Here is a 16569-nt window from a genome sequence, read left to right as displayed (position 1 = left end):
CTTAATTACGACCCAATGATCCTTGACGAAAAATCATCTTATCACTGTCCTGTCCCCATAGGGCAAATGAGACACTTTTGTCCTTTGGCACTGATGATGCTAAATTCCTAATTGCAATAATGGAGTAAGAGAGCCAAACATCCCTAATTTCATTGCAACACATAAGGAGTTTTAATGCGATATTTGAAATAAAGCTGCTAAAAAATTGGAAAAAACCTCTCCCCACTAGAGATATGCGTCCCCCACTAAAAATACCACTTAATTTACAAATCTGCCTATTTTTCAAAGTGCATATAAAAGTCAAATAACTAGTGCTACAGAATGATCTCAAACAGAATCACAGGTGATTTTAACTCAATGAAAAGAGCAGAAGGAAAATAGTCAAGGCAGTGCATTCATGCTCTGTCTACTACATAAGAAACTAATCAAAATGGGTTTATATGAGATCAATGACAAATGAGCACACAATGCTCTACTGGACAATGCTGTATCAAAATACATTAACTATTTTTAAAGAAAAACAATCCAACTATAGCCTTGTATCATTTAAGATAAAGGTATTAACTGCTTACGTTCCCTGACTTAAAACTACCAAATATTTTACTCATATGGTCTGTTACATAATGCCTTCATAGTTTACCTGCAAATTTTCTTGCCTCTGCTTAGGAGCACTTCTTGTATCAGGAATTAGTAAACTTCAAACTCGAAGATTTTTTTTTTTTTGTTTTCTTTCTCAAAGATGAGTTGGTAGAGAACTTCAGCCAAAACTACAACCCTCAAAAATCTTAGTAACTTTTACACAGTATAGGTAGCACAAGTTTTTCTAATTATCAGCAGCTGGAAGAACCAGTTCAGAAGTAAGACATTTTAAGACAAAGTACAAGTTCTTTATATCCTTGCAGATTTTTGTCATACAATCCAACCAGTGTTTTTCACATTACGTGACAGACCAAGACCATGTGGACTGTCTCAATTTTAAATGTGATTTTCCCACCTTGAGAAACTGTTCAAGGTCAGAAATAAAAATCAGACAATTCAATGCGAGGGGGTAGCTCCCCTTATTCAGTGTCTGAAAAACTGCAAGGTAAGTATGAGTTCTTTCACTAGTTACTTCAGTTAAATGTTTCCCAGGATATTAAAGGCAAGATGTCCACTCTACTAGAATGCTGGCTTTTGTAAAGTTATGCTGTCCATCAACATTTTTTTTCTTTTCCATGCTCTGTTAAAAACTTTTAACTTGCACTAGGATTTAACAAGAACTTAAGAATATTCAGAACTGGAAAAAAAGGGTAGATGAAAACATTTTATACCTATAATTGTTGAAATCTTCAAAATTGAACCACAGATGCCTTTACAAAAAATAAAAAGTTTGAAATAAATTAAGAACACAAAACACTAGTACAACCGCTACTGTGGAACATTCAAAAATACCCCAAAGCTTATTTCAGCAGCATGCTGATGACCTGCAGCTAAATGACAACATTTCAGCATGATACTTGAATTGTAGTATGGCAAATAATAACCACTGAAAGAAATAATAAGTACTGAAAGAAATGACTAACACTTATTTCAGTCACTCATAACTTTCAAAATACTCTTATAGCATATCTAAGAAAAACAAACATATCCCAAATAACAGCACCTCCCCCTTGCCAAAAAACAAACACACACCCCACTGAAAATGCAGTTATTCCTCCTAAGCAAATTATGCTGGAAAAAAACCTTCCAAATTCTGTCTACCATTAGAGAAGATGCAGCTTCTTTACTCATAAGGTGGAAAAAAAAATCTAAGTAAGAAATTAGCTTACTTTGCTTTTTATTTATATATATGAAATATATTAGCACCTCTACAAGTAAGGACCAATGACTTCTATAGCCGTACAATTCCGGAGTCTGGAACCACTTTCCCCTTCATGAATGTAGTCTCATCAAAAGTCCCTCTAACAATAAAAAAATTCCCACTTTTTATAAAGTTTTCCCAGAAACTTCCAATCCAAAAAAATCTGGAATCAAATTGAAATAACACTCATTACTGTCCCCCTTTTCACCTTCACATGATCACACCTTTACCTACATCATCATACACTCCATCTCAAGTGAAAAGAGCCCAAGTAGCACCAGGTACAACTTGCATGTCAATGTGCATAAAGCAATTATGTAAAATGCAGCTGCTCTTATGCGCACTACAAAGCACATCAGATATTTTTCCGACACATTAGTTAGATATGATTGCAGTTAAATTACTTTCATAAACATCTGCCTGGCTTGTGATGCAATCAAGGCAGAGTTACGACTAAGAAGATGTACACTGTATTCTTAACTGTTGACCACTTCACTAAAACACTGATTTTAGAAGAGAATGTATACACATCTACCAAGAGTTACCGCTTTCTCAAGAATTTTCAAAACAGAAATGTTATACAGACCTTGCATACCCAGAATACCTATAAGAACCAAAAATCCCTATATGGCTGACTTACATGATATTATGAAACATTCACTTATTTCACAGGTATTATATTTATGCCAATAACAATTTGTTTACATGAACCAAATCTCAAGAAATTTATTCATATACTCTAGCTACAAGTGAAAATCCACGAACTACATGACACACAAAAGAATAATAAAAGGATTGTGCATATGGTAAAGGAAAAGGGATTCTTGCCTCAATTTTATTAAGAAGTTACGTAGTTCATATGTGTGTTAATTCAAATATCCTACACCTCATAATGAAAATTTATGCAAAGAAATAATGCACATGGAATTAAAGGTACTTCCTACCAGAAATGCATGTACAAAATTCCTTTTCTCTAACAAAGGGTATTAAAAGTATATATAGGCAAAACCCCTCAAAAATAACAGACCACAGTATTTTCTTTGCATTTTTAACTCAGCAACGCAGCAGCCTACTCGCAATGATATCAAATTACCTGAATTACGTGAATTGAAAATACTTCAGTGTTCAACAGCCGCCCTGCAACTCACCTGAGATATATTGGAAAGCACAGCAAAATACTGCTGTTTTGATATGAAAACACGTTCCACTTAACCACAAGAGCTGAGTCTGCACCTATCATGCTCTGAATAGCTATCTTGTCAAACAGACTTTAAAACAAGCTAATTCATAAGCATATTCCAACATTTAGCCACTTCATCTCTGATGTGCCCATAAAACACAGCTGTTGTTCCCAGAGATCATGACATGATGTCTAGCTGATGAAAAGAGATTTAGCTAAATTAAGAAAACATATTTGTTCATTACTACTCCAAGATCACTTCAGTAATTGCATGTGCACGAGCACTTCCAGACACGTATGCGCAGCTGTGAATTGCATACACAGGTCATAGAACACAAATAAATATCATAACTTGCTTCATCTGAAGCCCAAGCATAGCTTACTTTTCAAGGTGAACTGTAATCAGAGGGGAATGAAGGGCAGCAGTTTGCACCAACCCCAGGTTTGCAATGGTCTCATGCAATCGATTCACTCTTTCAACTTCACCTCGCATGGCAGCAGCATTAAGAATGCGGAGAAAAGATGCAACTGTTCTGCCTGAGATAGGAACATCCTTCTCTTTCATCTCCGTTAGAATGTTAATAGCATCTACAATGAAACAACACAAAAGACCCTTAGGTAATTTCATGTAGGGAAAACAAACTGCTATTAAAACAGCATTTCAAACCCAGCAGGAATGTAAATTCTGGTGTATAATGCCGATTTCAAGTTAATTACTACTTGCATTTCTAAACGAGACTACAATTATAAATCCACAATAGCATGGTTTTATCATTTTGCTGCAACTTTGACTACAAATTATAGATAGGAACTGTGTGCCCACTCTGCACCACATAACCCTGTACAGTCTGCCCTATAGCTGCAAGACTCTACTAAATGGATGCTTTTATCGTTCAATGCTAACATCTGCTAAATCACTCCATTGTTTCTTCAGCAGATGGCTTGTCACGAGGCCAGATAATAAAGATATGTTTACACTGTATATACAGCCAGACTAATGGTCTGATACCGATAGGGCCTGTTTGCTGTGTCGATACTAATTAGCCAAGGAGAGCCAATGAAAGCTTTCTAACAGACTGCATGTTAAAACATTAGGTTCATTAAGCTTCATTAGTAAGGCAGAAACAAACATTTTTGTATATGGAACAAGTGCATTTTTATAATGTTCTTAATTATTGCATAGACAGAATGTTTTGATCACGTTACATTTGGCTACATTTCTGAATTATTTTATTTTCTGTGGGACGTTTATGGTCTTAAAAGCAAGCTCATATTTTCAAACTGCTTAATGTAGAGGTAGACATGATCTGATTTATTGTGATTTGTACAACATCAGCTTTATTTATTATTTTTCTAACAGTAATCTTAATAAAAGGCCAAGACAAATTTCAAAGGAAGATCTTACACAAAAAAAAAAACCTGTATTAGCTTTTTTCTTTTACTTTACAGTGTTTTAAATAAAACCATTACATTTTGTGTCTAGGCTTAGACATTGTTTTACAGGGTTAGCGTAGTTGTTGCTCTACAAAATCATAGAACTCAATATTCAGAATCATCTTTTAAAGCTAACGACAGTCTAGAGCTCTTTTTAAAGATAAACCAAACCATGTAAACCACAGAATTATATTAGACGAAATTACAAAAGTGAAAGAGGTAGCATTTTAATGCAAACACCTAGAAATATGAAATAGGCAGTTTGCAGAACACTCATTAAAAAGCCAAAATTTCCAAGCATTTTACAGATTGAATATAAAATTCAATAGCAAACACAAAAAAGAATAGTAACAGAAAAATATGTACTTTATGGAAAGTTAAATTATTTTTTTGCAGTACTTGGCTCTTATGAGAAGGTTATTTTTATAGGTTTTATGTTCAGCCTTCAGACCTTCTTAAGCAAAAACAAAGCCATTAGTCTAGGCACATACGCAATTTGTGCCATAAGTCATGATCTTCAAACTCAATCCAAACAGCAATGCTAATAAAAACTAGCTGCAGAAATGCAAAAAGCACTGAGCTGTGCAAATGTAAATGACAAGCTTGCCAATCCATTAAAACTAATGGCCTGCACTGTCCAAGCATCTCTGGTTGAATTCACATGCAAATTTGTATGCAAAATGTTCAAGCACTTTTCAGGACATGATATACCACTAATATCAACTCACATTTTTATTCTCGAGGCAAGATACCTTTATTATATAGCAGAAACAGACAATGAAAGCAAATGGATTACCTTCTAGTCTACCATGCTTTTCTAAGACTTCTACCAGCGCTACGTACTTTCCACTGTCAAGAGCAACAGGTGAATTCTTAGGGAAGCTGGAAATTAAAGCATTAAGAATTTTATCCACAGAGGCTCACATTTTATAGCTTCAGCTTAAAGATGAATTTTTAAAAGTACATAACACAACAACAGCACTAAGAACTAAAAATAATAGTAAGCATTAAAGGAAAAAATCTGATAGAATTGAAAAGATTCATCGTTAGAATATGATTTAGAAATATGAGCCAAAGGTTATATTTTTGAGAAAGAGTCATATGTTTAATTATTTGGTAGTTATTGCATAAAATAGGGTATTTTTCAGAAGCCTGGGAAGAAAACAGTGCAGATGACTGGAACACAGCTATATTCTTTTTGATTCGCCTAAGTTAAAAGCTAGTATTTTCAAGTTTCTGCTACGCATTGTTTCTTTTCTCTGGAAGTACTAAAAGTTAATTCCTCCACTGCTGTTTCTTTGTCTAACAATCCAAAGAGGCACTTCTTTCCAATATGAGCCTTGAGGCAGATCAGTAAAAATGCCTTACCGCAGTGAAACTCCAGCAGAAGACTGAATTTCACTTCCTTCAAGCTCACTCTGGGGACTGTGCGAGAGCAGAAGTGCAGGCAAAGCCTATGCACAACCCTTACTTGTAGAGTGGCAAAATTCTTCATATTCACAGCTCAATCATTCCACATTATTTCTAACACTAGCAGGGTGTGATAAGCACCTGCCTGCCAACCTATTGTAAAACCTAAGCAAGTACTTTGTGGGTGTATATGAGAGAGAGAACCTGAAAGTCATACATAACTTGTTTTTGATTCACTATAGCATCAGACTAAAAGGAGCCTTTTGAGGGAAAAAGGAAAGGGGCAAATACAAGGATCATCTGCAAGAATTTGCTCCAGGCTAAGTCATGCTTGACATGTTTTAGCTGGGAGCTAACTTTTACAACCAAGATAAAAAGAACTGAATATAAAAATTTAAAATAGAATGCTTGTTGACAGTCTTAAAGTAAAACTAGTCAAACAGTGCTATTCTAAAAACAATATGAGATTTATACACATTCTAAATACATTCTAGGTGCTTTGTAACACACTATACAGGTACCTATCTTTAACTGCAAATTAAGCCAAACTTAAATTTAGACACTATGCATGTTTAAAATAAAAATAAAGCACATTTTATGCAGCAATCTGCCTTTTTCAAAATAAAAACAAAAATATTACTGACCACACAAAGTAGCTGCTTCTAATGTTCAATTACACAAAGCAGATTTTTTGTTTCCTAAAACCACACCCATGACTGTTTTAAATGCACATACATTGTTGGGGAAACTAATTAAAAATGGATGAGGGGGTTAATACTCAACCTACTTAATTCAACAAGGTCTGTGTATCAGCATAAATCTCTGTGACATGTTTCAGTGCCGGTGTACTTACACTTTTTCTTTCAGGTTCATTGCCTCTTCTACATTATCATGTCGACAGCACAAATTTATTAAGGCTGCATAGCCACCGACAACCATGTCCGGTTCGTATTTGGCTTTCACTTCAAGGGCTTTTTGCATATTCTAAAAAAGGAACAAAGCAAAGATGTGAACTAGAGGAAAAGTCAATCTGACATTATGAATCTTATACATTCAGTGTGCAGTTACATGACTGATCACATACAAAAACGCATTGCTGTAATGCTTTAGCAAATTTTAAGAGTGAAAGCTGTTTTGCAAACATTATTTTTGTAGAACACCTTTAACACTAATTTGAGAACAGACTTCTAAATAAATTTTCTTGCTTTGCATTTGTATCTCTTGCATTTTTTAATGTAAGAGACTTTTTATTACAGGACCGTGAACATGATTAACTCATATTCTAAAACAGTTCTTATTTATTTGGAATTCATAACCATTTTCACCTGGTACACTGCCAAACACATAAGAAAACTGCTTTCTAAAGAATAAGAAACTACTTAATAATTCCATAGAAAGCTTATTTTTCTATAAACTCTTATTCATACATTTGACCACTTTGAACTTGCAATGGTGTTTCCATCTACGCTTATTTCATATGCAAAATTACAGAGATATACAGCTGAGATACACAACTCTTTCTAAATTGTGCTCATAGCAAGAGAGAATATTGTGCTATCATCTGCACAACTGTTACTTTTCCTATATATCCAGCTTTATAGGCAGGATCATACTGAACAAGCAACCGAACAAAAGTGTGGTGATACCCCACAAATTACAGACACACAGTAAATGAATGTAAACTACAGCTGGACGCCTGCCGAATGAAGGCAAGAGACCCTTTATCTCAGAAGAGCTTTCCTCCTGCAGGAAAATGGAATTTCAATCCCTGCATTAACAACCTAGTAATATTTGAATTGCAAATGACTAGTGCATGTATCAGTTGCTTGACAATCTAGATATAAGAGACCGGAGCCATGGCTTGAAAGGACATTTGGCATGTATGATAAACCTATCACAGCTGTTACTATCATTCACTTTGCAGATTATTGTAAACAAACTTCAGCAACCCCAAAACATGCCATTCAAGGTGTTGCTGAAATTAGTTAACCTTTTGATTTAATTGCTTTTTGCACTTATGTTTGATTTATAAGCATCAAACCATGAAACCTGAAGCACAGCACTTGTCTTTGCTTAACTATGTCTTTCCATAACACAGTCATTTATGTCCCTTTAAAAATATAGCTATGTGTTTCTAATTATCTCTGCATTGCTTAAGATACCTCTTCTTCACAAAGAGCATGTATGAGTTGTTTCAAGACATCTGTAATAGGCTGGTTTTCAGCTTTTCGCTTTTCTAGTTTCTTCTCCAAGGCAGACACGTCAGATTTAGCACTCTAAATGGAGGTAACAGAAATAATGTCAATTGCAAAAACAACCTTCCCTGAACAACTTGTCGGATCACTTTAATAAAAGACAGACAAAATAATCCTCTTCCTTCATACTCAAAAAATTTTTTTTAATCATTTAAGGTGCTTTTATCTGCTTAAATAGTACATACTAATTGAAGACATGAGCCAGAATACTGTAAAAAAACACCCCAACATTAAGTCACAAATATACAAAGGTCAACATCCTATTTCTCTTGAGCTCAGTTCTTTGTGTTCAGGGAAGTAGGGAATAGAAGCCTGTTTCTTTTTCCATCTCCACTTTGCTCAGATCAGAAATGTAAAGACTTGACACTCGACCATTAGAAGTAGTATGGATTCTTATTGTTCCTGCCACTCAAGTGGATCACTGTAATTTACCAACTCACACCACTACTGTTAACTAACTAGAACTTTCAAAAAGGTATCTACCAGACAGGGAAACTGAGGCATGAAACCTCTCCATGCCAACTCCGAGGTCAGGTATCAGGTCTATGTGAAAATCCAGATAACCTTTGCTCCTATTCAGGAAAGTAACCTCTGAACTTCAAATGGTAGATTTAAATAACGTTAATATACTTCCATGACCTGAAAGCTAGTGATTACACTTCATCTAAACCCCATATCCAAACAGTATTATTACTGTAAGAACAAGCATAGCTATCTGAATTTACTTACTTCTGGAATGTTGTCTGTAGACTGAGATTTTTTATGACACAGTAACCTTGCATCCTGAAATTCAAAGACAAAAATATCACTGATCTCCCCCAAAGTTCCATCTCTAAGTAAGTGTATCATACTAAAAAGATTCAAGGTAATTATATAATAGCAATGGTAAAAAAAGCTGTGTTCTGCAGCATTATTATGCGGACTTGAAACAGCACTTATTAAACGTATCTCTTTCACATTAGAAATGAAACCAGCTACAACAGTGAAAAATTATGGAAAGGTTAAAAGGCTTACATATAATCACTGCATGAAGATATTTATTTTGCAAAGGAGAATATATTCAGAGATTTCTTTAGATTCAAAGGAATTGCTATAGAACCACAGACCTTAATTAATTCAGGAACTTGAGAGGAGTCCAGCAGTCTGCAAATGCCGCTGTAGTGGCTTGTAGGGATAACTATATTCTGTACCAAGAGGTGGGGAAAAAATTATATGAGTTTTGAAACACAACCAAACTGAAATTTGTCTAACAGAAATTATCTCAGACGTAATTCAAGTCTCCAGCTCTTGCATGTCATTGAGAAGTGGTCTGGTTGTACTTAAAAGCAGCAATTTCAAACCTAATAGATACATGTCAGGCAGGACAGGCATTATGTAGCAAAAAATGAAATGGTACCATCTTCTTCAGCTGATGGAAGTATTGTCTCAAACGCTCCTCCTTGGCCTGTACCTCTGAGTCACTCATGCTGTCAATCAAGTGATAAAGAAAATAGCCAACAGCTTCTGTGGAAAAAAACAAGAGAAAGCATTCCACTAAAATTACCGAGACTGTCATGTTATCAAGATTAATTTATAAGAAATCATTTTGGTGTGAGATGTCACCCTGATGAGAGGCTCTGAAATGGCAACAATGATCACTGAGGCATAGAGATTATGTGGTTTGGGAGCACATATCTAACTGGTGAGTGAAAGGAATATTAATTATTTTCAGACCTAGTGACAGCTTTTCAGTACAGAATCTTACTTCAATCTATTTTTTTCCACTACTGTGTGACAGAAGCGGTACTGCCCAAGGCCTTCCCCCCCTTTCCTGCCTGCTACCCCAAATAGTTGCCACAAATATTTTGTCACTGCTCAAAAGAAAAAACAGATTTCTAACACTTTGCATATTTATTCTGTACATTTTACCCATTATATTCCATTAGCAAGCTACATTAAGTATTGTAATATTAATGTAACAGCATACAAAAATATTTTAACCATTTGAGCAAGTAACAATGAAGAAAATTATTAGCCAATGAAAGTCAAGATTAACATATTTCATCAAGTTATGCTAAGTATCTTATCTATGCAGTGCAAAAATATGTGGGGACCTGTAGTTCTCTCTGGAACAGGAAGAGCATCAAGTACTTTATTCTCAAAGGTTAGCTGTCCCCATACCTCCTTGCCCCTCTGGCTCTGAAAGGAGGGGGAAAAACCAAACCATTTAAAAAAAAAAAATTAAACAAAAAAAAAACTTATTTCAACATAAAATATTTGGGATATTAAGTACCATTTTGTCTCACAAAATCAGTACCTTTACTACTAAAAGTAAAAGCAGGTTGAAAAACTGTTTGTTTGGGTTTTCTTTCTATATTTAAGCACAGATACTGTATTCCTTCTAAACCTCCATTTTAATCTATAAATTTAGAAAAATAAATCATTATCAGCAAGATTTGTTTATAATTCTAAAAAAAAAAAGTATCTCGTGGATCTCACAGAATGTGCTCTGATTATTTGAATCAGGATTTTACCCAACATGTTTTCAAATTTCACTTTCAAAAAGAAGCAATCAGTGTTTACTGTTGTAATCCCTCAAACCCATCATTACACAGAAGAACGGATTTGTGGATAAGTTACAATCATAGAAATTGAAACTCTACCAGTTGGTCCTGGAGGCGTCAGGCAATAACGTTCATCCTTGTACAACAGTTCTGTTATCTGGTAAGACAGAATAATCGTACATTGCAGCCAAAAGAAGCAAGCAAGGACAAATAGTATCTGAAATTGAATTCTCAAAATAATAAAGCATCTCTCTGTTAAAGTATTATTCTTTACCACATCATAGTCATTCCCTAAGAAACACAAAGGGGTTTTTGGTAAATAACAGGGTTTCCTTGAAAAAATATTGCAAGCAGAAATGCTTTCTGAGGTATAGCATTAAGACAGACAACACTCCAGTATTCTGTTTATGTATCATTCTAAAGGAAGTTAGCTATCCTAAGACACTGCTTAAGGCGTGTCACACTCCTGAAGATGCGACAATTATGTTCCAATTTACCGAAAGGCTGAAATTGTCCTAAAAAGCTTCTTATTTTTTATATCTAAAAGAAGCAAATACAAAAAAATAATAAAGGAACAACATTTATCATGCTTTCCTAGAATTAAGGTAACTGGTACAGTTAGCTAAAAATAAGCTATTGTAAATAAGTGCAATTTTGAATGACAAAACATGCATTCATAAAAATTAATTACATTCAACTACATTTAGTGCACATTTGATTTGTCACGCAAACCAAAGAAATACATAGACTTTACTTCCCCTGAAAGAAGCATTTACCCCAAAGCCCCACATCTTACCTTAAAATACTTTAACCTAAACATCACTTTTAAAATCATTTGACTGTTCTTAAAGAAATTAAGTAATTTTTATTAATTAAATCTTCGGTTAAAAACTGAAATTGTGTTTCAAGAATTTTTGTTTTTTCTCATATAATTATAAAAATGCAATCTCAAAGAAGTCAGAGGATGAATTCTCTGCATCTCTGCCAAAGTGCTGTGTTTTAAGTAATAACAAAAGAAAAGGAACCCTCACCTTCAATTGTTGATGAAAAAGGACAAATAAAGACAGAAAATACCAAATGTGCAACTGAGTATTTTATCTTTTCTACCAACACAATAGACACTGTTCAGTTAAACTACAGCCTTTTTTCTGCCCTTTTCCCCTCATCTTCCTATGACAAATCAATATACACTGCAATAAAATCCAAAGAAGTCCTAACAGTTCTTTTGAATCAAATATCAGAATACTAAAAGGAATGAATTCCATTAAAATATTTTAATATATTTGTATCTAGGTGTCAATTTATTTCCCAAGTTAGTATTTCTTATTTTAGAAGTTCAATGTGTGTATTTACTCTTAAGCTTAGTTAAGACAGCAAAATTTATTTTTCTTTCATTGTGATGAAGAGCAGAATTAACTCTAGATATTACATCACATGCAGACCATTACTTCAGCTCTCTGTCCTTCAAAATTATTTCCATAATGGGAGCAATAAGAGACCCTCTTTTTCTCTGCTCTCCCTTTTTTTTTTTTAATGCAAAAAAGGAAGTAGAGAGACAGCAGACAAAAACATCCTCTCACCAGAATCATCATGTAACAGTAAAAAGAAATAAAATAAAAAAAACCTGCACTGATTTTACGCAAATCATTGATCAATGACTTTCCAAATATCAGTTTCCATTTCATTCCAAGATTTCTTTGCGAAATCTAAAGTGTACTTTTATTAATCAGCAGTTACAGTACTAAAGAATAACAACAAAAAGCAAAGTGCATCCCTTGCCAAATTTTGAAACCACATCCAAAGCAGTATCTGCCAACATCTCCTCTATTAGAATGCTGTGCAAAATGTAATTACCAAGTTATATTGCAGTGTCTTTCTAATGTTGCTTTAACATAGGGTCGTCAAAATGATCAGTAATTTCCCTTTGAGTTCATCCAGTTAATTTCTTTTATCTGGCTTTGACTTTGATGCTTATATATAAGATATGCTTATAGTCATATGACATGAACTTTGAAAAACTAAGTCTGCTTTATTATTTTATTAGCACCAGTGTGAGGACAGAGAAAGAAAGTTTAAGGAGGGCAGGAAAGTGAATTGATGCCAGATGGCACAACCACGGCAGACTTTGTTCCAGAAGCTACAACCACCTTCAACTGTAACTACATTGATCTAGAAATTGCAGTAGAATAAGCTAAATAACATGGTAACACCACACTTGATTTTTCACGGTTTCACTTAACTGCCCGATTTGACAACTCAGTTTGATACACTTGTCCGATCTGCCACTAACAGAAGTCTTGCTCAGATTAAACAGATCTATAATTTTTAGTCTCAGAATTCAGATTTACAATAATGCACCATAAGCATGCAATGCCTAAGAATCTTGATTTTATTTACAGTATTATCTCCACTTACCTTGCTCCACAGATGTACATCATCTGAGCTGAAGAGGGCAGCAAAGGATAACAAATTAAAAGCAACAGAATGATTTTACTCTTGGAGGCTTTCTTTAAAACAACACAGAACATTAACACATAGGATCATATTCAGATGAAATTAAAATACACTAACTGCCACATACTGTTTAAACTGATTTTTTACAGAATAACGTTAGGACTTTTTACTGTACTCAATATGGTAATGATTTCTGCTAAAAAAACCTAAAATAATACAACAGTCTAAATAGATCACTTGTGACTAGAAAGTGCTTTAGTTTTGGTCTCACTTCAATTTTTTTAACATATCCTAATTGTATTTTTTTGTATTATACTTCTCTATTTAGCATTCCAAGAAAATAAGCTTCATTCAAATAAGCTGCACTTTACAAAGAAAACACTTGATACATGGAATTTGCTAGGAAAAAAAAACTAACTCTCCTGTGCATCAGACTTTTAATATACCAAGATAACTACTGACAGCTATTAATGCATTTATACAAAACAAGAAAGTAATCAAATCTCTTAAGGTGTAATGCTTACTATAGTGAGAGAAACACATATTTTTAAAAGTAGAAACAAAACATAGAATTTCTCCCCTTATAGACTGAAATGGAACTTCAAGGAAGAACACTTCTCTGTACATCATGAGGTTACAACCAAAAATCATGTCAACCAGATCACTAAAGTATAAAAACCTTGACATCTTAACATAAACCAGCTGTCTCAAGTATTAAAAACCTGATGTTTTTCTGTAATTCACAGAATTTCAAAATTCTCATTAAAAGCTGTAACTTTTCAAGAACTGTAACTTTTCGACAACTATAAAACAGCATTAACATAGGCAAGGGTAAGAGAACAAAAACTTATGACACAATTTAATCTTCCTGTAATTCTCATTAGAGGAAAATAAGATGTCAGTCTGAACAGATGCACAAAAATTCCAATGCATTCACAGAAGTTTAGGATTTTATTTACGAAGTTCAAGCCTGTGAAACATTTCTTTCTGTGCAACTGCCACTTGTATTTGAAAATGAGTCAAATGCAGGTCCATACAGAGGGAAAAGAAAATGCCATCTCTGACATTAGTTAAGCTTTATTGGGTGAACTCATTCCACCACTGACAGGATGACAACGAACAGCAGATATCAAATGCGTCAATTTCCTAAAGTACTTGCCTCTGAAATAGTAATGGTACATCAGGCAAATAGAATGGGAATACTTTGAAGCAGTTACTAGAGAAGAGCAGTTCCAACAGAAATCCATGAACTAGTCTGCCACAGACATTGTTCATGTGTCCCTGGCATCCTTATCCTGTACTTTTGTATTCCAATCCTGAACTTTGTTCATCTGAACACTCAAGACCTGCATTTAGCCATAAAATTTTGCAACAGTCTTTACAAAACCTATGAATACTCTTTCTTCTCTCTTATCATACCCTCAAGTTTCATGCTCAGGCTGTTCTAGCCATTAAGTTTAAAACAGAAAAGGCAACATGAGTGGGTATGCTTTCAGAAATAATGTAAGGGTAAAATCTGAGCAGAGGCGACCTTGAACACAGTATCTGAAACTGAGTAGCAAGAAAGACAAACAAAAGAATAATACAAAACAGATAAACAAAACTTATGCAACACTTAAAAGTGGCACGGAAAGCTGAAGTAAAAAGCGAAAAAAAAAATCACCACTACCTCACCCGCCAAAAAAATCACATCAGAAGATCCCTAACCTTAATTTCCATCATAATTCTGAGTTTTCAGCCCAGATGTCCAATAACTGTTGTAATCAAAACAGCAGGAACTGTTCCTGCTATGAGGAGAGTAACTGTTTCGCTTGAGCAAAACTATAATTTTTAGGAACTAGTTTGCTAGCAAGATGATGACATTTTAAAGATACTTTAAATCACATTCTGCACACCTGCACAGTTCCCCAGTGGCAGGGATATTTCAGGTTAGGGTTGGGTTACCAATGTTGGTAAACATTAATATGGTTTGCTTTCTAGTGGAAGTACTACTTCAGCTGGATATTTATCTATACTTACAGAGAGAAAATGTGTTTACAAAATCTGTAACTTTAATTAATACATCTGAAACAGATGGTTCTGGGCTGTCTATTTAAAGGAATAGCAATATAGTCCTACTGGATCTAAAATATTACATCACTTATCCCTTGGATGCGAAGGCCAGCTAGGGCCGAGCTAACAAACCAAATTTTAACACTGGTTTGCTTTTTCTCCTCCTTCTGCCATGATACAACAGGACCAGCTAAACAGAACGTGCAATTTAGTAGGAAATTATTTTGGTCATATTCACCTGTTATATTTTACTAATATCCAACCCAAACACAGCTCTAATTCACACTCATTACAAAATTCCAGGAAATCAGCCTTCAAACCCTGGTCCTGAGTAATATTAGGTGACTTCTCTTGTCCCCTGTGGTGTAGGCATGATGAAAAAAACCCTATCATTGCCAGTCCTAAACGTTTGAGTGGGGCAAGCAGTGCATTATAGAAGTGCTTGCTAATTCACATATACTTGCATAAGCTTAAGACAGTCTTGCAAATTCATAAGGAACCTTCCTTGCAGAATAGGACCATATGACTGTGAATACAAAGTCTTGACAACGTAGGTCAGAACTAGGTGTTACATGTGAGTGTTCAGGAGCCATATTAACCCAGAGGGCAAAGAAAGTTAGCAGATGTAGCAGAATATACCAGGCTCCTATTGGTATTTCATCTTCATCAAGCACCCTATTACTTTACTAGTTAATAGTGATAATCTTTAGGGGAAATTTTACAGTAGCATAACTGTTTATTAAAAAAAAAAGGTGAATAAAGATAAACCTCAAATGTTTACTACCCTATGTTTATATACTGGCAAATAGCACAGAACAAAGAATAATGAAATTGTTTTTCATCTACTATATATAATGTTTCAAATGTATGCTTATATACAGCAGAGGCAAGGAAAATGAGGAAAGCAGGGAGGAACAACAGTATCTCCTACTGGATACTTGGAATGCTACTTCTAAAACATGGACATTGGGGGCAAAAGACTGGACTTTTGTCTTGTGCTCAACAAGACAAAAAAAAGAGAGGGAACTTTGTTACATAGGAAAAAAAAAAAGTATTCCTATATTGACCTTACCTTTTAAAACCCAAAATGAGGCTGCTTCTAAACAGACGCCAATCGATAGCAGGTGTGTTTGCTGAAGACACTATAAATGAAAGCAATATTTCTCAATAGTCATTGTCAAAAAATCTCTGAACAGCAACAACTCAGCAGATCACGTAAATAGACCATCACTTGAAAAACTGTTCTGATAGTTTACTAAATGCTGACAAACATTTATAAACCAAGATTTAAAAATCAAAGTGTTTGAAAGAGTCCTGGTTTTATCAGCTCTAAATCGCATCCATTTCAAAAGCAATCAAATATTCAGAGAGTGAGAAGTTTTCCCTCTACATTGCCTTTAA

At 34.5% G+C, this 16569-nt stretch overlaps 1 protein-coding gene across 2 annotated transcripts in view; it reads right to left on the bottom strand.

Annotated features, from left to right (window-relative positions):
* LRPPRC (leucine rich pentatricopeptide repeat containing) overlaps positions 1–16569 on the bottom strand; it is an 86807-nt gene that overhangs the window by 42075 nt on the left and 28163 nt on the right. For both annotated transcript variants that reach the window (XM_023922757.2, XM_086878439.1), the window contains exons 14-23: positions 16241–16310; positions 13078–13105; positions 10762–10819; positions 9516–9622; positions 9226–9303; positions 8849–8902; positions 8027–8140; positions 6718–6848; positions 5251–5336; positions 3404–3608 (exon numbers count right to left, since the gene is read on the bottom strand). In XM_023922757.2, coding sequence (XP_023778525.2) covers positions 3404–3608; positions 5251–5336; positions 6718–6848; positions 8027–8140; positions 8849–8902; positions 9226–9303; positions 9516–9622; positions 10762–10819; positions 13078–13105; positions 16241–16310 — 931 coding nt within the window. The remainder of the gene's footprint in view (positions 1–3403; positions 3609–5250; positions 5337–6717; positions 6849–8026; positions 8141–8848; positions 8903–9225; positions 9304–9515; positions 9623–10761; positions 10820–13077; positions 13106–16240; positions 16311–16569) is intronic.

Source organism: Cyanistes caeruleus, chromosome 2 (genome assembly GCF_971803275.1).
Source record: "Cyanistes caeruleus chromosome 2, bCyaCae1.hap1.1, whole genome shotgun sequence".
Lineage (NCBI taxonomy): Eukaryota > Metazoa > Chordata > Aves > Passeriformes > Paridae > Cyanistes > Cyanistes caeruleus.
Note: the sequence above shows the minus strand (reverse complement) of the source record. Positions and strands in the feature narration are given on the sequence as shown.